Source organism: Arvicola amphibius, chromosome 10 (genome assembly GCF_903992535.2).
Source record: "Arvicola amphibius chromosome 10, mArvAmp1.2, whole genome shotgun sequence".
Taxonomy (NCBI): Eukaryota; Metazoa; Chordata; class Mammalia; order Rodentia; family Cricetidae; genus Arvicola; species Arvicola amphibius.
Window position 1 is genome coordinate 38,643,215 of NC_052056.1, and position 26,669 is coordinate 38,669,883.

General features: G+C 42.4%; 1 protein-coding gene across 3 annotated transcripts in view; it reads left to right on the forward strand.

Moving 5' to 3' along the window:
- The window catches only part of Polq (DNA polymerase theta), an 82,422-nt gene that overhangs the window by 45,588 nt on the left and 10,165 nt on the right, over nucleotides 1-26,669 (forward strand). For all 3 annotated transcript variants that reach the window (XM_038346029.1, XM_038346028.1, XM_038346030.1), the window contains 11 exons: nucleotides 123-3,172; nucleotides 5,000-5,143; nucleotides 6,507-6,703; nucleotides 10,222-10,462; nucleotides 13,188-13,381; nucleotides 15,847-15,984; nucleotides 16,997-17,171; nucleotides 20,424-20,550; nucleotides 21,096-21,217; nucleotides 23,959-24,143; nucleotides 26,305-26,416. In XM_038346029.1, the coding sequence (XP_038201957.1) occupies nucleotides 123-3,172; nucleotides 5,000-5,143; nucleotides 6,507-6,703; nucleotides 10,222-10,462; nucleotides 13,188-13,381; nucleotides 15,847-15,984; nucleotides 16,997-17,171; nucleotides 20,424-20,550; nucleotides 21,096-21,217; nucleotides 23,959-24,143; nucleotides 26,305-26,416 (4,685 nt within the window). The remainder of the gene's footprint in view (nucleotides 1-122; nucleotides 3,173-4,999; nucleotides 5,144-6,506; nucleotides 6,704-10,221; nucleotides 10,463-13,187; nucleotides 13,382-15,846; nucleotides 15,985-16,996; nucleotides 17,172-20,423; nucleotides 20,551-21,095; nucleotides 21,218-23,958; nucleotides 24,144-26,304; nucleotides 26,417-26,669) is intronic.

Below are 26,669 nucleotides of genomic sequence, written 5' to 3' on the forward strand. Positions count from 1 at the left end.
TCTCCCTCTCTCTCTTGCTGTGCTGTCATTTCAGTTTCCTGAACCAGATCAGATAGAACGTGTTAGAGGTCTGAGTGTGAATGAGTGCATTAATTTCCCCTTTTTCTCATGTCCTTGAATAGTGCCCGAAAGGCAGTGGATGAAGAAGAGGAAGCAGCTGAAGAACGTCGCACTATGCAAACCATTTGGGTGACTGGCAGAAAGGGTTTATCTGCAAGGGAAGCAGCAGCCTTAATAGTGGAAGAAGCCAAAATGATTCTGCAGCAGGACTTAATTGAATTGGGAGTGCAGTGGGATCCAAATTCACCCTTGAGTTCTAGCACACACTCACCAAGCAGTAGTGAGTCAGAAGTAAAGGGATACACATTCAAATCTCAAGCTAGGAGTGCTCATAAAAAGTTGACCTCAAAGAACCGAAATACTATGAGAATAAGTGAGTCTAGTGATAAACATTCAGGCTTAGGTGAACACAGAGAGCGGGCAGACTCTCTCTCTTCATTCCAGGGGAATCACGGGCATCAGTCACAATCCATTTGCAAGGAGAGAAAAGGGACTTCTTTGGGTATAAAAAAAGAGAAGCTTCGAATGTCTGTGAGTGAAGGAGAACCAAGCACTAGGAATGTTATTCAAACTTTCTCTTTGGAGAAAAAAAGAAAAGCTGCTTTGAGTCCTAGTTCTGAGCAGATGAACACCAATTTTCCATCTTGTAGAGACAGAAAGTATCGAAAAAAATCTTTGGGCAGTAGCCCAGTGCATGACTCTGGGGCTGATCATCTTAGGGATGATTTCCAGGCACAGACTATGTCTAGATCTACTCTATGTGAAAACCCATTTTCCTTAGACAAGCAGAATGTAGAATTTAGAAATCCAGGCCTACGTAGAAAAAATGTATCTCTTGGTGCCAAGGAAAAGTACAACAAAGCCTCATTCCCTTTACAAATGCAGCAGCCTTGCTTAAGGAAAAAACCAGAAAGTAATGGTGCTATAGAACATTCCCTTGCAGGATCTCAGAGTAAAAATGTGACTGGTGTTGCTAGCAATGGAAGAGGATTGGCTGATACTGAGACAGGAAAGCTAGATGAGGAACTCATAGAGAACGGTGCAAAAAGCCAGAATGTTTCTGTGAAACTCCATGACACCCACCCAGTTAGCCATTGCCTGGAAAATCAGTGTGACAAACAGACAAACACTTGCACCAAACAGAAAGCATTACTAGAGAGACATGTGCCCTGTGAAGCAGTTAATCATATGGGCAGAGACTCGAGTGATGTGACTAGCAAATGTGAAAGTAGAAAGCTTTATAGTAAAGAAGATGAGTCAGATTACTGTCAGGCATTGGGAAATAACACGGGCAGAACTGAGGCACGTACTGGATTACTGCAGTCATCTGCAGAACTCGGACAATCAGGTGGCCAGCGTGAGCATCTTGTAAGTTCTGGAGTACAAGAAAAAGCAGATGCTTACACAACAAATAAAAGTGAACATAATCATGTTTCTAACCTAGCCACCTGTGACTTTGGAGACAGCTTCTACCTGGATACTCAGTCAGAGAAAATCATCGAACAGGTGGCAGCTGAACATGCCAAGCAGGGAGCAAAGGCGGTAGGGATCACAGAGAAGGGCTCCGGCACTCGGAACTCAGAGTGCTGTTCTCGGGATGAGGGTCACAGTACTGCAAGTGAACAGCATTTTCCGGGAGCAGCTAACACAGACCATTTGGACAGTAAGAGTGTGGCAACCGTGAAACAAAACCCTGGAAAGGGCATTGGTAAACCAGCTCCAGCAAGCCTCATTTTCCATTCTTCAGCACCACAGGGGGAACATGGCCCTTGCTTTAAAGAGAACGAGCAGTCTGTTACTGACTCCCAATTAAACAGTTTTCTTCAAGGTTTTGAAACACAAGAAATGGTTAAGCCAGTCCTACCTCTGGCTCCTCCAATGGGAACTCCTACTGATTTGGAGGAAGAAAGTCTGCCTGAAACCAGTTTGAATATGAGTGACAGTATACTATTTGACAGTTTTGGTGAAGATGGCTTAGTAAAAGGACAGTCACCTGATGTACAGGCAAAGCAGCCCCTCCTTTCTGAGATGACAGCAAACCATCTCAGCAATTCCCTGAGCCCAAGAGAAGAGCTGGTCATGAAGGCAGATGTGAGCAGACGTCAGGGTGTTCCCCAGCAGGTGACTTGCTCCAGTGGTGAGTCTATTCTATTTTCAGAGATGGATTCTACTCAGATGATTGAAGCCTTGGACAATATGGCTCCTTTAAATGCTCAACAGAATTGTAGTTCAGTAGCCTTTAAAACGTTAGAACTCAGTGATTCTGCAATGCTGGGTAATGAGTGTCCCCAAGGAGAAGTGATCAGAGGAGATAGAAATGAAAGGACCCAGAAGTCCAAACTCACTGGGACAAATAAAGATAATTCATTCGCTTGGTCAGGATCATCATTTGACTTAAGTCCAGAACTGCAAAGGATTTTAGACAAAGTGTCTAGTCCTCTAGAAAACGAAAGGCCCAAATTAGCACATGCAGACTTGTCTTGCTTTGAGGAAAATGGCACAGAATTAAATGTGAGACAGGAAATGAATTCAAATTTGGAGACCATTCAAGTTCGGAGAATTTCTCTTTTCCCCAATAATGAAGTTAAAAGCAGGCTCAAGGGGGTAGGGAATGAGGCCAGGCATGGTGTGGCCTTATCTCCCTCAGAGTGTAAAGAAAGTGCCACAGCTGATGACAATGGCCTCATTCCTCCAACACCCATTCTTGCTTCTGCTTCTAAGCTGGCATTTCCAGAGATACTTGGAGCATCTGTGAACCGGCAGGAAGCTGGCAGTGTTTTTCTGCCAGGTGAACATTGTTTGTTTGGTTCGCCTTCAGATACTCAAAACCATGTTTTAAGTCAAGGGTGTAGAGACAGCGTCAAGGACGACAGTTCTGTGGGAGACACAAGTTCTCCTCTGCAGTTCTCTCAGGATGGGCTGCACTTAACTCCAGCCTCATGCAGCCCGGAAAGCTTGGCCATAATCGATGTAGCGAGTGACCAGACTCTGTTTCAAACATTTGTAAAGGAGTGGGGATGCCAAAAGCACTTTTCCATCTGTCTGGCTTGTGAAAAGATTAGAAGTTCGACATCTTCCAAAACAGCTACCATAGGGGGAAGGTTGAAGCAAGGTAAGGATCTTTAAAATTTTTTTTTCTGCATTGCTGGCTTGAGATCTAAATTTTAAATTTTAGATATTATATATATTTACTCAAATTGAATAAATATATCCATTTAATAATCTTATAGGTGGCTATATGTGTAGCTTTTATTTGGCTGAGTTAGTTACTAATAATGCCCTCCATTATAAGAGCACATTTTATGCTCCATTATAAGAGCATTAACCTCCATTATCCTCCATTATCCTCCATTATAAGAGCATATAGCATATTCTATGTAGCATATTTTAAATTTATAAAGATAATATATGTTTTGGATGGTATCACACCTTTGAGGTACTTTAATTTACAGATGGTTTTTATTAGTTATTAACACTTACAAATAAAAGTACATAGCAGATGGGATCTATCTCACAAAGTACTTAGCTGAACTTCCCAGGAATTGTCTCAAGTATTAGCGCTCTTGATGAATCTGTACTGAAATCCTCGTTCTGAGTCCTTACAGAGCCATCTAGGGTTCCAGAGTTGAACCTTTGGTCAGATGATGCCATGAACATTTTGTCCTGTGATTGGGGAGTAGCCACAGTCAGCTTGTCAACCTGTTGTGGAAATCGAGGTTTGATAGATTTCATAAAACTGTATTTATGTTTGTCAGTAAGGTGCTAGTGCTTGTCTGACCTTCAGTTCTTGGAGCATGTGCATTAATGGTAGATTATATGAGCTCTTAGTGTATAGCATTTCCTATTCCCAACCCATCAAGCATAAAATTGAGCCATGTTCTACACCAGGCTTCTTATGGAGGCATAAATTCACTTAAACTTAATAAGTATGTATTGTTTTCCTATGTTCCAGTATCTTCCAAGTATTCGGATTGTGATTGTAAATTAAATTGATTGGTTTTTGTAAAGTTAAGTAGATGTTAATTTAGAAAAAAATGTTGGCTATGAATATAAAAATTATACTTGTTTACAATAATACTCTTGCTGCCTTTGATTAAGAATTGGTGAATTTGCTATAAAATTTTGTGTCTGTGTCCATATAGTCTTTATTTGTTATAGAACTTGAAAACATCTTTTTCCACCTAGTGGTTTGTTTCTCTTTAGTCCTTATAGGCTTATTGGTTAAGCTGTGGTGCATTGTTTTCATGGCCACAGGTATCTTAATTGGTGTGAAATGTGAAAAACTTACACACACCTGCAAGTGGTCACCCAAATAATTCATCTTTACAATTACAGGGGTTTTGCCCAGTAATTGTTTTGGCTAGTGTTTTGTCATCTTGACATAAGGTAGAGTTATCTGGGAAATAGAACTTCATTTGAGAAAAAATAAACAAATAAACAAAAAAACCTGCCTCCCTCAGATTGCCTCTAGGCAAGTCTGTAGGGCATTTTCTTGGTTAATGATTGATGTGGGAAGGCACAGCCCACTGGGCCAGTCCCTCTCTAGGAAGGTGTTCTTTCTGAGTGGTATAAGAAAGCAGGCTGATCAAGCCATGCAGAAGAAACCATGATCTTTTCTCCAGTTCCTACTGTTAGTTCCTGCTCTGTCTTCCCCTGGCAGTAAGCTGAAGCCAGCCCTTCCCTTCCTTCAGTCATGTGTTGGTCACCGCTGTAGAGTCCTAACTAGGACAAACAGGTTGTTTTGTTGTTGTTCTAGCCATTTAGCCCAGGCTGGCGTTGAGTTTATAATCATCTTGCCTCTGCTTCCCAAGTGCTGAGATTGTGAGGTGTGTGCCACCATGATGGGTGAAGTAAAGGTTTTGGTTATCACAGTTTTAGCAGATTACTTGATGCCTGAATGTTGGAGATCTCTTGACAGTTTTACCTTGCATTCATTTAGTCAGCTCCCCTCAGGAAACCTCTGGTGAAGATGACGGCTTTCCTGTCCACGGCTCTGACGGCATTGTGGTCGTTGGGCTAGCAGTCTGCTGGGGTGGAAAGGATGCCTACTATCTGTCACTGCAGAAGGAGCAAAAGCATTCCGGTAAGGCATTGGCACTGGGCTAAGCCACATATGCGCTATGATGTCTGTTAAGGCAATTATTTTTTTAAAATATTTTTTGAAATTATTTGAGAATAATTTTCTGATATTATATAGACTTTATTTTTAGGATTAAAATATTAAGAGAATAGCAAATGTATGCATAATCACATATATTAATTAGAATGGATCCCTCTTTTCTTCCCTTTATCCCTCTGTTGGGTCCTTAAATCCCAGGCTATCCCCCCCACCCCCAACCCTTAAAACTGGCAAACCTTTTCCTACTTTTTTGCTGTTCTCAGCCTCCAGTAGATAGCCTAGCAGTTTGAATTCCCAGTAAATCTTTGTGCCCACAGAGTGGTCGGGTTGGTGGTTCACTGTGCCCTTCCTTCTGTTTCTCCTTTCTTGTGGACTGAACGCAGAGCCCCACACCTGCTAGACAAGTGTTCTTCCCTGGAGCCGTGCCCACGGGCCAGAATAAATGCTTTTAGAAACAACCTCTTTGCACCGTACTGCCCGCTGCAGGAGGCCATTAACAAAGAGCCATAGCAGTTTCTTCTTGGTCTTTCTCTTCCTGTTCTTGGGTCTGGGGTTCATCCAGGGCCAGGGCTGAGCTAGAGAACAATGGTTGCTGAATTATGGACTGTTGGAGGAGTCTTTGGCAGGGAAGGATACAATCTAGAAATACCTTGGGATCTGATTACATAGTCCGCTCCTTGGCTATTTGGACAGAAAGGATGGGACACAATGTAAGCTCCTTAGTGAGATCCTTCCACTTTCATTGTAAAGCAGTGTGTTGGCTGAGTAGCCACTTGAACTTCTTTTATTTTTGATACAACATTATATGTCTCACCTTAAACTTAATTTCTAAAGCGGCTACCTTTTTTTTTTTTTTAAAGATTTATTTATTTATTATGTATACAGTATTCTCAGTATTTTGTCTGCATGTATGCCTGCAGGCCAGAAGAGGGCACCAGATCTCATTACAGATGGTTGTGAGCCACCGTGTGGTTGCTGGAAATTGAACTCAGGACCTTTGGAAGAGCAGGCAGTGCTCTTAACCACTGAGCCATCTCTCCAGCCCGTGGCTACCTTTCTTGAACTCTGTTCTGAAAATAAATTTTATTGTTAGAAATCTTGGAACTTAGAATCTAAACCCACAAATGAAGTAGAATATTATAAATCTAGTCTGAACCACCATGTTTAGCTTATGAAGTACTTCATCACGTAGTTGCTATGCCCTGAACACACAGGTGTTTGGAATCAGATCCTTGGATTCCTGACTCTTCTCAGTCTTTCCACTAAAGACTACTGCTTCAAATGAATGAGTCTAATTTCTACATTAAGACTTTGTTTGTCTTCCAAGAAATTAGTCCCAGTTTGGCCCCGCCTCCTCTGGACGCAACACTGACTGTGGGAGAGAGGATGGAGCGCCTTCAATCCTGCTTGCAAAATAAATCTGACAAAGAGCGCACTGTTGTCACCTATGACTTCATCCAGAGCTACAAGGTCCTCCTCCTGTCCTGTGGCATCTCCCTGGAACCCAGCTATGAAGACCCCAAGGTTCTGTCTTACATGTGACTTTATAGACTGCAACATCCTTAATGCTTAGGGATCACTCTGCATGTCCTTAGCCTCAACAGTTTAACTTCACATTTTCAAACAAGACACTTAACATTCACCCAGAATATATCATTGTGTTCCAAATGCCTCTATGGGTAAATGCAGAAATATCACAAATTCTAAACGTTAAAGGTTGTGTTTTTCCTCAAAGATTAAAAAGAGGAATTTTAGTTTTAGTTATAAGTTAAGAATTTTTATAACACAGTAAATTAGAAGTGAACTGTGTACTGCTAGGTTTAAGAGTACAATACAAGGGTTTTCAGCTATTGTAAGGGTTAGGAGAGTATAGGAGAAGTGTGGAAAAAGTTATCAAAAGGGAGTGCTCTTAGTGAAAGATTTATGGCTGCACAACCCTGGCAGGTCCCCTGGTGGGTGGGAGACAGATATGCCATGTAGAGAGGGCTTGGGTATAGAGCTTATTTAGTGGGTATAGGGAATAGTATAAGAGTAAGGGATTATAGACGGGAGGGGAGAAGGGGAGAGAGAGAAGGGGGGACAGAGAAAGAGGAAAGAGAAGAAAGGAGGAAAGAGAGAAGTTAGAGAGGCAGTAGTTACCTCTTCAGAAGAGGGACAGAAGGGGGGGCACTAGATCAGCTTGACTTGGTGGAAGGGTGGAGAGATTTGGGGATGAGCAGAGTTTGTCTCTTAAAGGGACAGGATACCCAGGTGACAGGGAAGGTCAGCAAAATGATAACACTAACTACAGCTTAGAGGCCAGTAGCATCACTAGTTCCTGAGAACAGTTTTGAACAAGATCAAAGTTCCTTTACAATGCTGAGACATCAAGGAGGGATAGCTTACATTAATTACCCATAGTATACATTTGAAACTTCAGCGCCTTACTGAGATTACTTAAAGATACACCATGTCTTCCCATGTGTTGCTAACAGATGCATGAACTATGCAGAGTGGAGTTGAAAATTATGCTATTTTGACAGTTATTAGCAAAATGTCAAATAGGATATTTCTTCTTTTAGAATTTTAGCTTTGAGTTTCTCTCCATTTAATTTGATGTTGTCTATATGCTTGCTATAAATTGTCTTTATTATGTGTAGATATATCCCTTGTATCCCTAATCTCTCCAGGACTTTTATTATGAAGGAGTGTTGGATTTTTGTGAAAGACTTTTTCATCATTTGATGAAATGATCATGTGGTTGTTTTTTTCCCTTTCATTTTATTTCTATGGTAGATTGCATTTACTGACATTTGTATGTGAAATCAGCCCTACAATCCCTACATCTCTGGGATGAAGGCTACTTGATTATGATCATGGATGAATCTTTTTGATCTGTTCTTCTATTAGGTTTGCAAGTATTTTATCGAGTATTTTTACATCTATGTTTATAAAGGAAATTCCCTTTGTTGAGTCTTTATGTGGTTTGGGTATCAGAGTAACTGTGGCTGCATAAATGAATTGGGCATTCCTGCTGTTTCTATTTTGTGGAATAATTTGAAGAATATTAGCACTGATTCTTTTTTGAAAGTCTGGTACAGTTCTGTCCCTGAAACCATCTGGTCCTGGACTTTTTTGGTTGAGGGACTCTTAGTGACTACTTCTATTTTTACTAGGGCTTTAGGGGCCTTTAGTGGAGTGGTGGGAATTGAATCCAGTGTTTTGTACGCACTCTGCCTCCAGGTTTTTGTTTTGTGTTTTGTGTGGAGAGAATTACAGAGATTATAAACTCACCTTTACTAGATTAAAACATCATTTAATTTTGATGTTCAGGAATCCAAACAAGAATGTGGGTGATATGAGTCTCTCATTACAGCTACAGTAGCGTTCTAGATTACATAGGACATTCTCATTAAATCTTACACTATTTTGATATAAGAGTATTTTGATATAAGAAAATAAACTTCATAAAATATTATTTTAAAATAAGAAATGGTAATTTTATGTCAGATTCTCTCATTCAGTACTCCCTGATAAAACTTCTTTCTTTTTTATATCTATCTATTTATTTATTTCTTTTGAGGCAGGACTTCACTCTGTAGCCTACGCTAACTCACCATTGTTAGGTATAATCTTAAGCCTCTCCACTGACACAAATAATTCCAACCAGACCAAATTAAACCGAATCAATGATGCCCACGTTTAATAAATACAGTGCTCCTGGATGGCCAGGAGAGCATGGCGAGGAGAGAGGGTGGGGACCACGCGGATGAAACCTGAGACCAGTGTTCTTTTTCTCAGCCAAGGCCTGGATAGCCTGTGACCCTGGGGAGGGGTCAGGGCTTGGCAGGCTTCCTGGAGGTGGAGTCTGGACCATGGCAACTCCCAGGGGGAGGGGCTTAGGATGGATGCCAGGGACTAGGGTGACACTTCCAATCATCCCAGAGTCCTTGGATATAGGGCATCAGGGGGCTGGGGTCTCACTTTTGACCAAACAACCATGTAGTCTAGGCTAGCTTCATATCCATAGCGTTCTTTCTGCCTCAGCCTCCCAGTGCTAAGACTGCTTCTGCCAGCCACCATTTCATGCTCAAAATTTCCTTCTAAACATGCAGAAGAAATAATTGAGTTACCATAATTATTAAAAAGAGTCAGAGAGCTAGATTTGCTTATTATAAATCCAGTTCATGATATGTTAGACCTAGTAATAGAAACTACAGGCATCCTAGCCTCATGTGGAAACTAACAATAACACTCAAATGGCCACTTGTTCTGGTGAGAGACCTCCTGTTCAGAGGAAAGGCTACTGGTATCTGGATGCTTTCTGTTTGAGTGTCTGTGGTGTATGTGCACACAAAGGTCAGAGGTCAGCCTCAAGTGTCATTCCTCAGCTTTCCACCTTGTTTGTGACATTTAGGTAGACTGGTTGGCGCTGAGATTGCACATAATACCACCACTCTCAGCTGTTTCCGTGTGTCCTGGAGACTAAGCTCTGGTCCTCACACCTGCACAGCGAACACTTTACCAGATCAGCTCCCTCCCAGCCCCTGGAAACTAACTTTCCTTGATAAAACATGTATGCGCCACTTTTGATGTTCTATGGTGATGCACGCCTTTAATCCCAACCCTCAGGAGACAGAAGCAGGTGGATCTCTATGAGTCTGAAACCAACCTGGTCAACAGAGTGAGCTCCAGGACAGCCAGGGCTACACAGAGAAGCCCTGTCTCGAAAAGCAAACAAACAAACAAAAAGAACCAAGTAAACCTAAAACCACAGAGGCACATCTTTGTTATGTAGCTTAGTTTGAATCAGTCAGAGTAGAAAAACCTTCATCTTCATTCCCAGACACATGCCTTCGTTTAACTGAGAGGTCCGTGGCACCCAAGCCTGCTGCAGGACCAGGCCAGCCAGAGCACTGCGGGATGGAAGGAAGGACCACTAAATGGTGTTAAGTGGAAATGCAATACATTATAATGAGCTTTCTGTCTTCCCGTTTTAATGTAAAAATGCAAAGTGGCTTTGAAGAAAATCAAGCAAACTATCTAATTGCTATCTCATTCAGGTGGCCTGCTGGCTCCTCGATCCAGATTCTAAGGAGCCGACTCTTCATAGCATAGTGACCAGCTTTCTCCCCCAGGAGCTCCCGCTCCTAGAGGGAATAGAGACCGGCCAAGGAATTCAGAGCCTGGGGCTAAATGTGAACACTGAACATTCTGGGCGATACAGAGCGTCTGTGGAATCCATTCTCATCTTCAACTGCATGAATCAACTCAACTCTTTGTTGCAGAAGGAAAAGCTTCACGGTAAAAGCAGCAGGGTTCATGGCATTTTATGTTACAGCCTGGGATAATAGATATATATCATTAGCCACGTTTTGGTGATAGGGCGATAAATTACACATTTTATGCAAATCCTCTGAGTTACCTACTGAGGAAGCCAGTAAACCTGGGGTTTTGTTTGTTCGTTTTCCCCTGTAAAAAGCTAGATAGTAAATACTTTCGACTTGGAGACTTCATGGTGTCTGTCACAAGTCCTCAGTCTGACGCTGATCACTAGAGCAGCCATGGGTGTGTCAAATGCGGTGCTGTCTTCCAATGATTTACTTGGAAAGCATGCACTCGGTGCTCATTCCACATAACGTGCTGGCCCCTGGCCTTCTCATTATTAGTATTGGTGGCGTCATATTCAGTTGTTGATGATTATATATTTGAATTTTATCAGATGATTCTATTCTGATAACAGATCTCTCATATAATTTAAAATCGAACCATTTTCTTTTTAGAGCTATTAATGGTTTCTCTAGCAAAGGAAAGTTATATGGTTCTCCTTTTCTTTCATGGCACCATGGATTTGTCGAGAAGTCTGCTTGTCCAGGATAGACTTGGTGATTTGAGAGAGTGTTTTATATATAACAAATGATAACTAATGAAATGGTGAAGGGATCAAAGTTGTCTTCATCATGAGGAAATTATATCGTGAGATTTTTGCCTGATCCATAGATAGCCAGAAAGAGCAGAGCAATGTGCTGAATATGTATGGCTTGAGTTGGGGCTACCTCACTTACTAGACAGGAACCTACACCAAGCTTCATGTCTGGTTCTTAGGAAGTTGCTGTAAAGATGAGGCATAGTACATACTTATTATTACACTTGTTGCTATGGTTATTTTACCTCTGCTACAAAACCTCTCATTCTCCTAGCACTATAGGGCAGGATTGTAGAGACTAAGTCCACACTGACTTGTATGTTCATAGAGGATGTTCTTCTGGGGTGATATCCGTTAGCAGCTCCTGTGTAGACAGGAGATTTTTTGTTTTAACCTCAGCCTTTTTAAGCCAGTGTAGGCTGGTCAAGGAGAGGAAGACTGGCTGCCGTGCCCTGACAGTGCTCCTGCATTTGTGCTCAGTAATGTCTGCCTCAGGGCAGGTGACCAGAGAGTCTGTCATTCCCACTGACATCTCAAGATCATGCTAGGGTCTTGATCTGTAATTTTTAGGTATTTATTAAGTATTTGAATTATGAACAAGGCATGGAGGCACTTGCTCCAATCCCAAACACTTGGAAGTCTGAAGTAGGAGGGTTTGGATTTTGAGGCCAGGTTGAACTAATGATCTACATAGTGAGCTTGAGTCTATCCTGAAGATTCAATTAAAAATTATGTTTAAAAAAAACCCAAGTACTGGGCTGTGGTCCAGTGGTGGAGCACTTTCCCTGCATTTGTTCAGGAACTTATAGGCAATTCTTAGGACCATTCTAGATGTAAAGGCAATTTATTATCTACGAGGAAACAAAAAATCCAAGAAGACTCTAAATTCATTATTTTTTTACTTTGATCATTTAAATGTACCCTAAAAGTGCCTTATTCTTATGTAGTTTAAAAAGTAGGTGGTAGGGAGTGTCACATGTGTTTTATACAATGTTATAGGACCTATGGAATTGAAGCACCTTGAGAAAAGGGAGGATTTGGGAGGCAATGTGGGAAGCTATTAAAGTTTGTTTATAAATGATTGATTATTTGGGGGCTAGAGATGGCTCTGAGGTTGAGTGTTTGCTACTCTTGCAGAAGACCTGAGTTCAATTCCCAGCCCCACATCAGGTGACTCATGAACCTGTAACTCCAGCTCTAGGGAGTTTTCTTCTGGTCTCAGGACACTTTGCAGTCACCTGCACATTCCTGCAGATACCCACACACAGACGTACAGATACAGCAGTCACCCGCACATGCCTGCAGATACCCACACACAGATACACAGACACAGCAGTCACCCACACATGCCTGCAGATACCCACACACAGACGTACAGACACTGCAGTCACCCGCACATGCCTGCAGATACCCACACACAGACACACAGACACAGCAGTCACCCACACATGTCTGCAGATACCCCAACACAGACACTGCAATCACCCGCACATGCCTGCAGATACCCCCACACACAGACACAGCAGTCACCCGCACATACCTGCAGGTACCCACACACAGACACACATATCATTAAAAATAACTAAAAGTAAAATCTGAAAAATACACGGTTATTTCAAATATGTTTAGTGACCTTCAGACTCCCTTCTCTTCTTACCCTCCTGCCTCTTGGATAGGTCTATTCTGAAAGCTGGCCTTTCCCCTGGAGAGCTGCTTTATATTAGGTAGGGATAATTATTGGAAAGGGACCATGTCTTTACTTAAGGTGTCTTCTTCTCATGTGCAGCCGTTATATCCTTTCTGAATGTTTTGAACAGAGAATGTTTTCTAAGTCTTAGAAGAAATGTCTCTTTTAGTCCAGACTGCTCACAAGATTGCCAGCTTTTCTGCTCTTGCAGATAGGGATAGCATCCTGTGCTTAAATGACCTATCCTTTGTCACCTTCCAATGGTTTGGCGACCTGTTCTGGAGTCGGGGTTTGAATGACAGCTTGGATAACTGCTGTGGATTGTCTGAACCAGTTCTGGGTGGTTTCAGCAATGCCGATGGACCAATTGCTTAGGTGATGGTTTTACTGTTGCATTTTTTCATTTTCCCTTTCAGATATTTTCCGTAAAGTGGAGATGCCCTCTCAGTACTGCCTGGCCTTGCTGGAACTGAATGGAATTGGCTTTAGTACTGTGGAATGCGAAAGTCAGAAGCATATCATGCAAGCCAAGCTGGATGCCATTGAGACTCTGGCCTATCAGCTAGCTGGCCACAGCTTTTCCTTCACCAGTGCAGATGACATCGCACAGGTAGTGTTGTGCACCTAGAAAACGGGGAGGAACTTCTAGAGTTAAAATGACGTGTGTACAGTACACTGCTAAACCCCAACACTTAGTAAAATAGAACAAGCGGAATGCATGGGGATAGTGCTGTAGCGCCAGGTGACGCGTTGTCTCTGTTCAGAGGTGAAGTGGTAAGTAGGCGTCCATGTCCTTGCAGGTTTGCGGGATTGGAGCAGGCACTCCCCAGTCGCCATCGCTCTGTAGTTGGGGTGCCAGTCCATGAGCAATGGTGTAGCTGTGTCTTCATGACGCTAGTTCCCGCATCAGCCGGGACTCACCCTTTCTCTGTGCCAGCAACTTTTGTCAGGAAGGGAAATTGGGGATTGTTCTGAGATGCAAATTTTTATAACTTTAATGAAACATTGACCAAGTCACTCCTGTTTTATTGTTCCAGGTTGGTAGTCTTTCTGTTTTCTCCTCTCACCATACTCTTTCCCTGTCAAGGGTAGTTGGAGTTGGCCTTGGGTGGGGGTGTTTATACACTGGAGAGCCCAATTGTTCTGTCGTCTGTGTGCAGGTCAGTAATGTAACATTTACTCAAGGTCACAGGCTGCAGAGCCTGACTTCTGGGTTTGAATTCTGCCTCCTCCATTTGTTAGCCAGCTGCATGACCTTGGACTGGAGCAGTTAACACATCAACTCCTTATGTCTCTGTTTCTTCATCGGTTAAATGGGAGTTGTGACTTAAAATGCCTCATAAGGTTGTGGCAACGATCAGTGTAAAATGTATACTTAGAGACTGTCACATAGATGGTAAATGGTCAATAAATATTATAAATCCTAATAATGAAATGGCCCATTAATCAGGGAGTTTTATATTTTAAAGAGCTTGAGAAGCTGTTTTTCTGAAGTCTGTATTTTATCTGTAGCGGGTTCAGTAGTGTGTTCTCAGGGCTTTCTTTGTGAAGAGTAGGGTGTGTGTGTGTATTTCTGAATTTTGTAGCCCAGAAGCCTTCAATTGTATACACAATAGACTATGTACAAAATTACACAGGACACTTACAAAAAATAGAAAGTGTAGGTTTCAACACAAGTGGGGTGAAGCAAACATGAGTTTGTGCCTCAGGACCAAAGCAGGTGAACCACTGAGGTCATATGGAGTCCCTACCTGTGTGAGCCTGGTTTCTTGAGTGGGATTTTACCAACCACTCACTAGACTAAACTTCAGGTGAGAGCAGGCTTTTGATGCTATTGGCTGCTGCCTAGGTCTTGGTTTTAAAATGAGGTAGGTAATTTATATGTGAAAATTCACAGTTAATTCTGAACATTTCACCCAAGAGAAAAATTTAAGATAAGAAACTAAATAGATAATGTAGATCGTTGTGTTGTTGTAACTGTTCGTCTCTTCTAGGACTCTTTGTGAATGCTGACAAAGTTCCACATTTCCTCTTCACTAATCAGATTTCTTCTCCTATCCTGTCATTCATATACCTGTATTTCTTGATAAAATATAGGCCAGTATAACTTAAGAAAAAAATTTTCGTATAACTCTGTTCCATTCAGTTAGAACTTAACCAGATATTCTTTCGTTTTCCTTGCTGGATGTGCCACTCATAATCGTATGCATGCATGTGTTCGTATTTGTATAACACAGAGTTTGAGGCTGTGCAGTCACTGACCTGTATTGTAAGTCTCAGTGCTGTCATTTCCAGGATGCCAGCCACTGTCACTATTGTAACTGGGTGTATGTTCGTTTTTGTTGTTACCGGGGAAGCACGGAGATAGCATTCTCTCTGCTTCTCAGCCAACCTGTGGGACAAAGATTTCTGTACTTACATAAATGGTTTCCATTTTGGGAATTATTACTGGGGAAAAAAGTTCAAGATTCATTAAAAGCCATTCAAGTTATATAAGCAAATGAATAAATACAGTAACTCAGCTTCTGAATTGCCTAACTTTAAGCCCCTCGAATTTGAGTTAGTGAGGGTTTGGTTACATGGGGCCCTTGCCCGAGTAGGCCACTCATTAGCCTTCATTTATTGCACATTGGATTAGCCATTTCTCCTAGCTTTTGTGTCTGGGGATTTCTGTGGCCCGGTGGTATGCTGTGATCAGGTGACTATGCTGATTATCACTGTGGTGGTTATTGCAGTAGCCGTGTGAGCTGTCCTTCAGGAGATCTTTAGGGGCGCTCACAGTCATCAGAGCAACCCCAGCGTCAGTCAGTAGCTCAGCCGTCAGCACTTAGCGTGGCGCATGCATGCCTGTGCTCTTGTAAAAGTCTTCTGATAGCTTCCATCTCAGGACGGACAGCATGGCTGAGAGGCCTGGTCATTGCTGTTGTTTACTGAAAGTGATTGCCCAAAGAAACATCTTTCCCATCCCCATGTTAAACTATAAAGTTTATAGTCTCAAAATACTTTTTAAAGGTAGTTTCTGAGTGACAATACTTAAAATTTGATTCTTGACTGAAAAAAATACTAATTTTGCAGGTTCTATATTTGGAACTGAAGCTACCACCAAATGGAGAGATGAAAATGCAAAGCAGCAAAAAAACTTTGGGTTCTACCAGAAGAGGGACTGAGAGTAACCACAAGCTGAGACTGGGAAGACGGTTCAGCACTAGCAAGGTGCTTTGGGGGACTCACGGGGCAGAAATCAAAACTTTTAGCTTTTGATGCCATGAAAAAGAGCTGATGGCATCAAGAGCCACATAGCCCACATTAGCTTATCCAGATGCAAGCCAGCAGACTGGTGGTGTTCAGAGTCCTGTAATGTCTGTGGAGGCAGTGCAGCATGGGGTGTGGCCATCTGAGCTCACACCTGCAGACACTGTTTACTGCTGCCCAGTGTGCTTAGGATTTTAGTAGATTTGATTTTGTATTCTATATAAACATAAAAAGTGTTATAGAAAAAATACATTTTTCATGAATTTCTTTTAAGACTCTTAATCTGTCATTTTCAAAGGAATTTTGCTGGTAATTATCTATGAACCTTGCACCAATTGAAGAGGAGGAAAGAAGTGCTTGGCTTCCTGACTTCCCACTGGGAAAATGGGACTAGAAAAATGTAGCCACATAGTTGTGGAGCTTCCGTGGATTTCTGAGCCTGACATCATTAAGAGCAAATCGTCTGCCCTGGAAAGTGTTCACAGCTCTGTTTCCTAGACAACTCTTTGTTAGTCTGGCTGGCCCTTTTGGTGCCTTAGTTTCTAAGAGCCATGGCTTAGAAACACCTGCTTTTAAATAAGTACCTCCTGATTTTCTGGATATGGAAACCCCATATTAGGGCAAGAATGAAGACTACTAGGATGTCTCTCACCACTGCAGGTAGAGGAGGAAAAGTACAGAGAAAAGAAGTAATGTAAACTCTTGGGGAGGCAGATGCTCTGAAAACTGACATTCCATTGATTTTGTCTTTTAGAGGTAGCTATAAATTGGTACTGTTCAGTATTTCCATGTTGCTGTCTTGTAAACTGTGCTTACAGATTTACATTTTAGTGACTTCTGAAATTGTCTAGACAATGATTCAGGGTTGTGGATATAGAATTTATAAGACTGAATTTTGAGATGTCTTTATTTATGTGATTTGTCATTGAATTTGGTAAAATTCCAGCCTTAACCTTGTTATATTTCTTTCCAGGAAGTGTTAAATAAATTAAAGGCCTTGCATCCTTTACCAGGCCTGATACTGGAATGGAGAAGAATCAGTAATGCTATTACCAAAGTGGTCTTCCCTCTGCAGCGGGAAAAGCGCCTGAACCCTTTTCTCAGAATGGAAAGGATCTACCCTGTATCACAGTCACACACAGCTACAGGTGAGAGATAGGAGATACGAAAAGACTTTTGTATGTAATATTTGTAATGGCCCAGGGACCCCAGTCCATTCCTTGGAGGCTCCACTGCACTAAGAGAGCCCAGACTGTCATTGTCCCCGCCACCCCCCCCCCCCCCCCCCCCAAACACAGCTAGACACCACCTGGACACTAGGAAGACCAAGGGAGAGCATTTGCATCAGGTGTAACATGAAGGCCTGCTCATTGGGGTTTCTGCCCTGCCCAGTTCCCCACAGCCAGCAAGCCCCAAAGAAAATCACACAGAGTCTACATTAGGTTATAAACTGATTGGCCCATTAGCTCAGGCTACTTATTAGCTCTTGTAGCTTACATTAACCCATTGTTCTTATTTATGCTAGCCACACTGCTTGGCACCTTTCACAGCCAGGTAGGTTACATCTTGCTTCTTGGTGGTCTGGGCAGGAATGGGAGGAATGGGCTTTCTCCTTTCCAGCATTCTCCTGTTCTCATCTCCCCACCTCTACTTCCTGTCTGGTTGACCCACCTATACTTCCTGCCTGGCCAATCAGAGTTTTATTAAAATACATGATTGACAGAATACAGACAATTCTCCTGCACCAATCAGGGTTGGTGCAGGATTTAGTATTTGAGTCTGTATTTGACTTGGTGTTCTTAGCTAATCCCATCCTGGCACTTTCTTTTTCAGCTGAGTCTCTGTAGGTCCAGGGGCATTGGTTTATCAACTGTGTCTTGCACAAATAAAAAAGAAAGTTGGAGAGTATTCTGGATGTCATGTGAACTTGCTGGGACAGAGATGGGTGTGATACAATAAAGAAAAGATGCTGAGTTTCTAGGCAGTTACTTACCAAACATAACATTCAGGGGAAGAAAGGGCAGTTTTAACACATCCATGGAAGAGGCATTTAGATTGGTAGTCTAAAAGCAGAAATGGAGATTTGAATTCTGATGCTGTGAACTGAGACAAGATCAGCACCATGTTGTCAGTATCCAGTAACTCTCCTGAATGAAGGAGCATCCCTGCCTGTGTTTGAGTAGATACTGCTGCAAACAGGTGTCTTGTTGTGGTGGCTGTAGTTCTTTTTCTGAATAACTTTCTCTTTTCCTTTGTCCCTAATAAGCTCATGTCTTAGTTCTTCCTAATCCTTTCTTGCCTGTTGATATTAAGTTTCACCTTGGAACATCTGTTAATATTAGAAACTAAGCGAAAGACTTGGTGTGTATTGGTCACTCTTCCTTGGCTGTGATAAAAATACCATGACCGACTAAGGAAGAAAAGGCGTCGTTTGCCTTAAGGTTGCAGGGGAAAGAGTTCATCCTAGCAGGGAAGGCACGGCATGGCAGCAGGAACAGAAAACAGATTATATTTCATCTGCACTCAGGAAACAGCAACAGGAGTGGGGTGAGACTGTACACCCTCAAAGCCTGCTCTAGTGATGGACTTTCTCCAGCAAGGCTGCATCTCCTAAAAGTTCTATAATCTCCCCAAACAGCATCACTAACTAGGGATAAAGTACTCAAATATTTGAGACAATGGGGACATTTATCATTCATATGACCATATGGTGCCAAAACAAAATCAACTTAAGATTTTTAGAGTGTTACATATTTATTTGGTACTTATCAGTTCTATTTACTTATTGACTTTAGAAACACAATATTTAATGACTTTATAATTACTATAATATTCAGTAATACAGAAACAGAAGTTGAACTGATCATGACAAAGCTGTTTGATGATTACAATTTCTTTTCATCAACGTATACTTATGCTTTATAATTTATGTTTAACCGTCTTTTTGGTTGGACAGTGTTAACTCACTGACACCACTAATAGACCAGGGCAGAGTGCTGTGTGCTAAGTACTGTGGAAGAGGGCAGAGTGCTGTGTGCTAAGTACTGTGTGGAGGAGGACCGAGTGCCGCATGTTCCTTGGTAACATGGAATGAGCCATTTAATGAAAATCTCATTAAAACTACTATGGATTAAATACTTACTTGGTGCTGTGAGCTAAATAATAAGAATCTCAAATAAGGAGTTTATGTAGAGACCCACATTGGAGAACTGGACTGAGCTCCCAAAGTCCAGTTGAAGAGTGGGAAGAGTGAAAATATGAGCAAAGAGGTCAAGACCATGAAGGGTTCACCTGCTGAAACAGTCTACCTGAGCTAATGAAAACTCACCAACTCTGGCTGGATGGGGAAGGAACCAGCATAGGACCACACTAGTCCCTCTGAATGTGGGTGACAGTTGCATGGCTGGGGCAGACTGCGGGCAACTGGCAGTGGCACCAGGATTTATCCCTAATGCTCGTACTGGCTTTTTTGGAACCCATTCGCTTTGGGTGATACCTTGCTCAGCCTAGATATAATAGGGAGGGCCTTGGACCTTCCCCAAAGCAGTGTGCCTTACCCTCTCTGAGGAGTGGGGTGGAGGGGTAAGTAGAGGAATGGGAGGAAGGGAGGGAGTGGGAACTGGGAATGGTATGTAAAATGAAAAAAATAAAAGAAATAAATATGCTTTATAGAAACTATTTTAAAGATAGTTTCTGCCCACTAGAACACTGATGATGTATCTGATTCTAGTTTGCAGTCGGTTGTTGACTCTCTTGGGTGATGGTGTTGAGGGGAGGGGTGAAATAGCTCCCGTGGCTGCCTCTCATGCAGTAGAGCTCGGTCTTGGCCCCAGTTGTCCTTGTTAGTGTCCAGCTGTCCAGCTTTCTGTTCCCGGTGTTCTGGCTTGTGCCCCTTCCCCAGCTACCAGGCAGCTTTGCTCCTTAGTATGTCTGCTACCTGTCGTCATGCTGCCATGGTCCTCCTTTTGTGGGCTCAGTTTCCCAGGTTGCTTCCTGTCACGGCATTGATTTTTAGAGTAGCTTAATGAAGAACGTGATATCACAGCTGATTACTTTCAGAGTGACCTTGTGCTCGTTTTATCAGTGATGATCACAGGAATATGTAGAAAAATTAAATAAATATAAACCAAGTTTAGCATTATCAAGCATGCTTTTGAAAATCTTTCTATTACATTATTAGTGTGTGTGCACGCACATGCATTAAGCATGTATGTGTTTCATGTCACATCTGTGGGAGTCATTTGTCTCCTACTGTGTGGGTTCTGGAGTTTACTCCGGGTTGTCACGTGCTCCTACCCACTGAACCATCCTGCCAGCCCCCAGCTGGATTTGAGAAAGGTCATGAGTCAATTGGTTGATTGTCAGGTTTATTTTTCTAATTTTTTTCTTCTTGATTTTAGGACGGATAACCTTTACAGAACCTAATATCCAGAATGTGCCAAGAGATTTTGAGATTAAGATGCCAACACTAGTAAGGGAAAGCCCACCTTCTCAAGCTCCAGGCAAAAGCCTTCTTCCAATAGCCAGGTAGACGTTATTTCTGTATGGATATTATCCCTTTGTGAGCACAATGGCTCAGAAAGACCCTGTCGTATAAAACAATGCAGTGCATTCAAGTTTAAATTCTGGACCTACCATTCCGTCTAGACAGTATCCATTTGAAATTCTATGGTGAAGCTGGTCAACGGTAAAGGGTGGTAGACCTGCTTCAAGGTACTAGCACTGTGTGCTTTAAGTCAAATATGGAAGTAGAGAGGCTAGTTGTGCCAGCACCACCCCTGTCCCCATGTGTACTTGACAAAAGGGAGCAGTAGATAGTTTGTTTACCTTGGGTCTGCTTAGAGACTTGTGGAGTAAAAGGGGCAAGGGGATGGATTGTCTCAGAGGCAGTTGAGGAAGGCGATTACAGAGTGCCTGCATGTTCTACTGAGTGTTTTTGCTCAGAGAGGTCTAATATCTTCCTTTAAAGTGGGCTTCAGGGTAGGCCATGTTAGGCTTCTTAGATGGAAATCAGACCATCTGTGTATCTGAGATTTGTCATGTTTCAGCTGATGATTTCATTTATACTGCAGACGACAAAGTAAGAAGTTTTATGGCCCGCACCCTGGGAATGGGGCACTGACGGAAGAGAAGGCCTCAGATAGAGGGGTGCCATTTTCAGTGAGCATGCGCCATGCCTTTGTGCCGTTCCCAGGTAAGGTGGCTGTATGGTTGTTTTAAAGGCACTGGGAAGCCTGAATTATGAGTAGGATTCAGAAGTGTGCATTATGGCCTCCATCTTTCCTGTGCTAAATGCTGCCCCACCCCAGTACCACTGTGGTACTCAGTAGCTGCTGAGTACTGTTTGGAAACCTCTGCAAAATGTAGTTCTCTGTGGGGTTCCGTGGTTAGGGAATTCACTGCCCCGCTTTCCTCCATTGACTTGGAAGAGCAGAGTTCTGGGTTCCTGTTTATGACTTGTTTGCCCCTGTGTGTCTTGCTTTCTATTCACGTCTGCTTGCTTCCTATTGCTGAGTGACTGCCAGGTCAGCTGCAGCCTTAAGTCATACACCTGTTTGTCTTCAGAACACCTGGAGATTGTAACTGAGCCCCATGATCGCCCTATGATCGCTGGGCCCATCTTCTCTTTATCTTGCAGTGTGTGGCCCTGGTAAGTGAGGTGTTTTAAGTTCTGTCAGAACTTCCCTTTCATGATGAACTCCAGTCTGGTGAGCTAACTCTCCTGACAGTATAAACCATCAGCATGAGAAGTTCAGTCTAACCCAGGGAAGTAATGAGCGTTCCTCAGGCCCAGCTGTTTCTTTCCTAGGTGTAGAGGAAAGAGCACGCTGGATTGAAATGCTGTGCAGCGCTGCAGGAATTGGTGTGGGGCATGCTCAGAATCTGATGTTTCCCAGTAGCCATTGTAAATTTCCCAAGTCCCAGTATTTGAAAGTTCTCTCCAAATCCCACAGAGCACAGAGGCCTTTGTTAAAAGTGAATGTGTGGGTGCTTGCCGGTGGTGGTGTACGCCTTTAATCCCAGCACTCGGGAAGCAGAGGCAGGCGGATCTCTGAGTTCGAGGACAGGCTCCATAGCTACTGATAAACCCTGTCTTGAAAAACAAAACAAAACAACAACAACAATAACAACAACAAACAAAAAGTAAATGTGTGGTGCGGCAAGAGTGTGGTGAGCACAGGGCCCAGGAGGCACCCGTCAGAGGCTCGCCAGGTCTCTGGTCATAATCCAAGCACAAGTTTCCGGGTGCTTGGTATTTGTTTAGAGTTCATAAAATTTACACTTGAAAAGTAGCCCCACGTGCTGAAATTGTTTCAGACATACTCTTTTTTAACTCCTGTAAGTGAATTGAGTACTAAAAATGCCTTTTAAAAAAAATTCCTTCGTCTTTTTTTGAAGGGTAACGTATTTGTAACCCGCTTTAGCTATGAGGGTCCTGTGGATGTCCTGGTGCTCATCCTGTGTGCGCCGCCTTCTTAAGTTGTTACCAGTTCTGGCTGCCAGGTAGACCCAGCTCTGGCATCAGTTTCTTCAGATGGGAGGGAGCAGCCCATCCTGCAGGGTTTCTGGACGTGCCTGCATTCAGAAACTTCTCAGTTGCTAACCTCATTCCTTCCCTTCTCAGGGACCACTCTTCATTACCTGCTCCTTGCTTCTAAAGCAGTCACTTCACAAAGTAGCTGCTATGTATTTGCTAGGATTCCTTTTGCAAATATGCGTATCTTTTGCTAAGTAATCTTTTGACTTTCATCTAAGAATTGTCGTTCTGTATATACCTCTGTGTTTGGGCTTTTTAGCTAACATTTTCATATTAAAGACTTGTGCTTTGTCAGTAAGGAAATGGGAATAGATGGATGTGGTAGTGCACACCTTTCGCCCCAACAGAGGCAGACAGATCTGTGAGTTCTAGGACAATCACAGTTACACAGTGAGCCCTTGTCTCAAAATAAAGAAATGGAAATAGAAAGTAGCTTAGCCTGTGTGCACGATTTGCACCATAATCTGTGCGTTTGTTTGCTGAGTCACAGACGACAAACAGCTTCATTTTGACAGTGTCTAACTGCTGCCTTGTGGGCAGAAAGCTGCCCTTTGCTGCCCTTGAGTAGCATCCTAGTGTTGCTTGCACACTTGCTTGAGTGTGTTGTGCAAGCTTCTGGATGCTGCCATTTTAAGTGAGGAAAATTTATTTCTTGCTGTAGGTTTCATTTCCATTCCTCTTATTATGAGTGAAATTCTGCATTCTTACTATATTTGAGGTTCTTCTGTCTTGATTATTTTAGTGAACTTATAAAGTCTGTTATTGATTTATAGCTACACTTTTAATAGTATGCCCACTTGTCCTTGGTGCTAGCAGTCAAAATATCTTCCATACTTTGATCATACTTTTGTTTTGCTTTGCACATCTAATCAAGTTATGTGTAATCCACAAGACACTTGTCTTACACCTTTAGGAACTTCATTTTTTATGAATAACTTGTTATTGTTGAATCAAAGCACACTTAACATAAACTTACTAAACATCAGTTTGTCTGTTATTTATTCAACAGTCATTTCCTCAGGGTGTATTCTATGATATGATTTCTGTAAAACCTATTATGTATATGATTTTCTGTATAACAGAGGGAAACTTAAGTCTCTTATCCCTAAGGAGTGGGAGAAGCATGAGAGAACTGTTGTAGACTGAGCTAGGTGGTTTTGGAACACCGAGGAAGGCACCCCATTGTCAAGAGACGGCTATCAGGGGTGGCTTGATATATACTGCATGCAAATGAAAACTGGAAAACGTGATGATGCACAGAAACGACTGTTTCTAATTGAAGTGAGGCTTTAACTTTGGAGCATGTGACAATAAACTAATAGAACTGCATTTCTGTCATGTTGCTAAATTGTGGTCTAGGGAGCTGTGCTAGCTTTTAAAGTAGATGTGCTTTTCAGGTGGTTTAATTTTGGCTGCCGATTACTCTCAGCTTGAACTGAGGATCCTGGCTCACCTATCACGTGACTGTCGCCTCATTCAAGTCTTAAACACTGGAGCTGATGTTTTCAAGAGCATTGCTGCGGAGTGGAAGATGATCGAGCCTGACTCTGTTGGGGAGGAGCTGAGGCAACAAGCAAAGCAGGTGACCCTCGTGGGCGTGCCTCCTCCAGTGCACAGGATTGAGTGCCCACGGCGTTTTAAGTTAGCCGTTAGTTTCAGTGGAGGAATGATTTCTGTCTGGATCTTTCAAGTCACCTTCATAGGAATCTAGTTTGTCTTGTGGTGTTCATTGTAGGTTTTGCCTCCTACACAGAGTAGAACAAACCAGATAAACTAAGGTCTTTGGGGCACTCAGTGTCAAGAAAGTCCTGTGTATTTATGTCTATAGTGTGGCTAGTCATGGTGCCTGGTACTTAGTAGGTGTTTACCTGCAAGTGGCAGGTGTGGTGGAGGAAGTCATTATACACAAGGAAGAATAAGTTTATGTGTGTGTGTGTGTGTGTGTACATAATCTCTCATCAGTAAATGTCTTGACAGAGAGTTCCATATTCTCATTTTTATGTTTTCTTATAGCATCTAGCCAAAGTGCATTATATCAAAGGTAGTTTAATGCTTTTGAAAGTAGAATTGGATTGTCAGAGCGAGCCTGAAGCTGTTCAGCTGCTGTCCTTGCACTTTGCAGGGTCATTGTCAGTCACAGGGGAGTCAGAGACCACGCTCACATTTCCTGGCTAGATTAGTACTAGCACCTCCTAACCACACACCCGTGGGACATCAGACGCCATCTTCCAGTGACCTGATGTCGGTTCACTGTCTTCCTGAACTCAGCTGGCATGCTGGCGTGTGATGTTTCCTCTCACCCGTGCAGGGTACACCAACACCTGCTCCCACTGTTTGAAAAGCTAGCTCTGCTTTTCCTCTCCATTTAGCAAGAATCAAAGCCTACTAAACAGGTGAAGGGTTTCTGTAATTAAGCCCCATAGCCAGCTCTTGAGATAAGCCTTATTTATATCCCTGTTTGATGGATGGAGCAGGGAACAGACGCAACATTAGAGATTTGTTTACACTCAGTTTACGTGGTAGAGTCAAGAGAAGTATGGACCACCAGAATCCAAGGTGATGGCTGTCTCTCCAGCAGTGCTTGCCTCATTCAATAGTGAACCTGCTAGAACAATGCGTGTTCTGCCTCAACGTGCACTGGTGATTCAATCCCCACATCTTGCTGAGATCAGACTGCGCTAAGTGGTACAAGCTTATGCAGACAAGCAGAGCGTGCCAGGAATCTCTCAAAACAGTGTTAGAAGCCAAAAGAAAGAATAAATGGAGGTTTAAAGTGAGAAAGCTCTTGGCCAGGTGTGATGGCACATACTTTTCATGCCCCAGGACAGAGCAGACATGGTGGTCAGTCTGGTCTGCATAGAAAGTCAGGCCAGCCAGAACTCCATAGTGAGATCCTATCTCAAAACAAAACGAAAAAAACAAACAAACAAAAAACCTCACAAAATATTTAAGAAAGGAGGACAGGTTCCTTAAGTGTCACATTAAAAGCTTTTAGAATTCTGATCAGCATTTAATGCAATTTTTTTTAAAAAAAAAATTTATTTACCATTCATATGGAGCTTGCTTTGTGTCAATTTCCTAAATACCCACAAGTCATGATCCAAACACTACTGTCTTTAGTTTTAGATGAGAACATTTGGCTACAAAGAGGTCAGGTGTCTATGACGAGATCATGAATGACTTCAGGCAGGACTTACTGCTAACTAGGTAGCCCATTCCCATCCACCACTTCCAAGATTGACCCAGAAGGTTTATATTTAAACTCAATGAATTTTGCACTTTATGGAATGTGAGACTGTAGGCAACTGTGAGTTGTAGGTGTTTCTTTCCAGTAAAGTTTCTCTTATTATCAAAATGTTTGTGCTTATCCATGGGCAAGGAGAGGAATATTTGTAAAACTTGCTTCGAAGACGTCTAGGCACTTCCTTAGCAGACACTGCTGAGATCACTAAGGAGTGGTGATGGACAAAGAACAAACAGAAAGCAATCTTCCTAGTTTGACTGCTTCCTTCCCTCATTCAAATTTGCTTGTATCTTCACACTCACGCATACACACAAGGTAATGCTCAGAGGCAAAACAAATGTTTGCTGAGTACCCATTTCTGTGGGTCCAAAACGGATCTAATTGTGTCTGTGCTCACTATGAAGTAAAGAGTTTACCAGGTATCAGTCCTAGTGAACATGTGTGCTTACACTTTGTATAGTTATGAGCTTAGCTAACTGAGTGTGATGCCTCCTTTCAGATTTGCTATGGAATCATATATGGGATGGGAGCTAAATCCTTAGGAGAACAGATGGGCATTCAAGAAAATGATGCAGCTTGCTACATTGAATCTTTCAAGTCCAGATATACAGGTAAGAAGTCTAAACTAAGGATCTCGTAGCTACTCATCACATTAATTAACTTAATATCACAGAAATTTACTAAAATCTCTGTTAATCAGAAGTTTTGGTCAGGAATTATTGAGGGCAAATAGCATGCATTATTATCATCATTGCATTATTGATTAAGATCAGCCTGTTTCAAGAAAGGCAGAGTTAGATGTACTATCAGGCATACTTGCTGTCGTTCTGTATACTATGCCTCCCCCAAAATATGGACACTGAC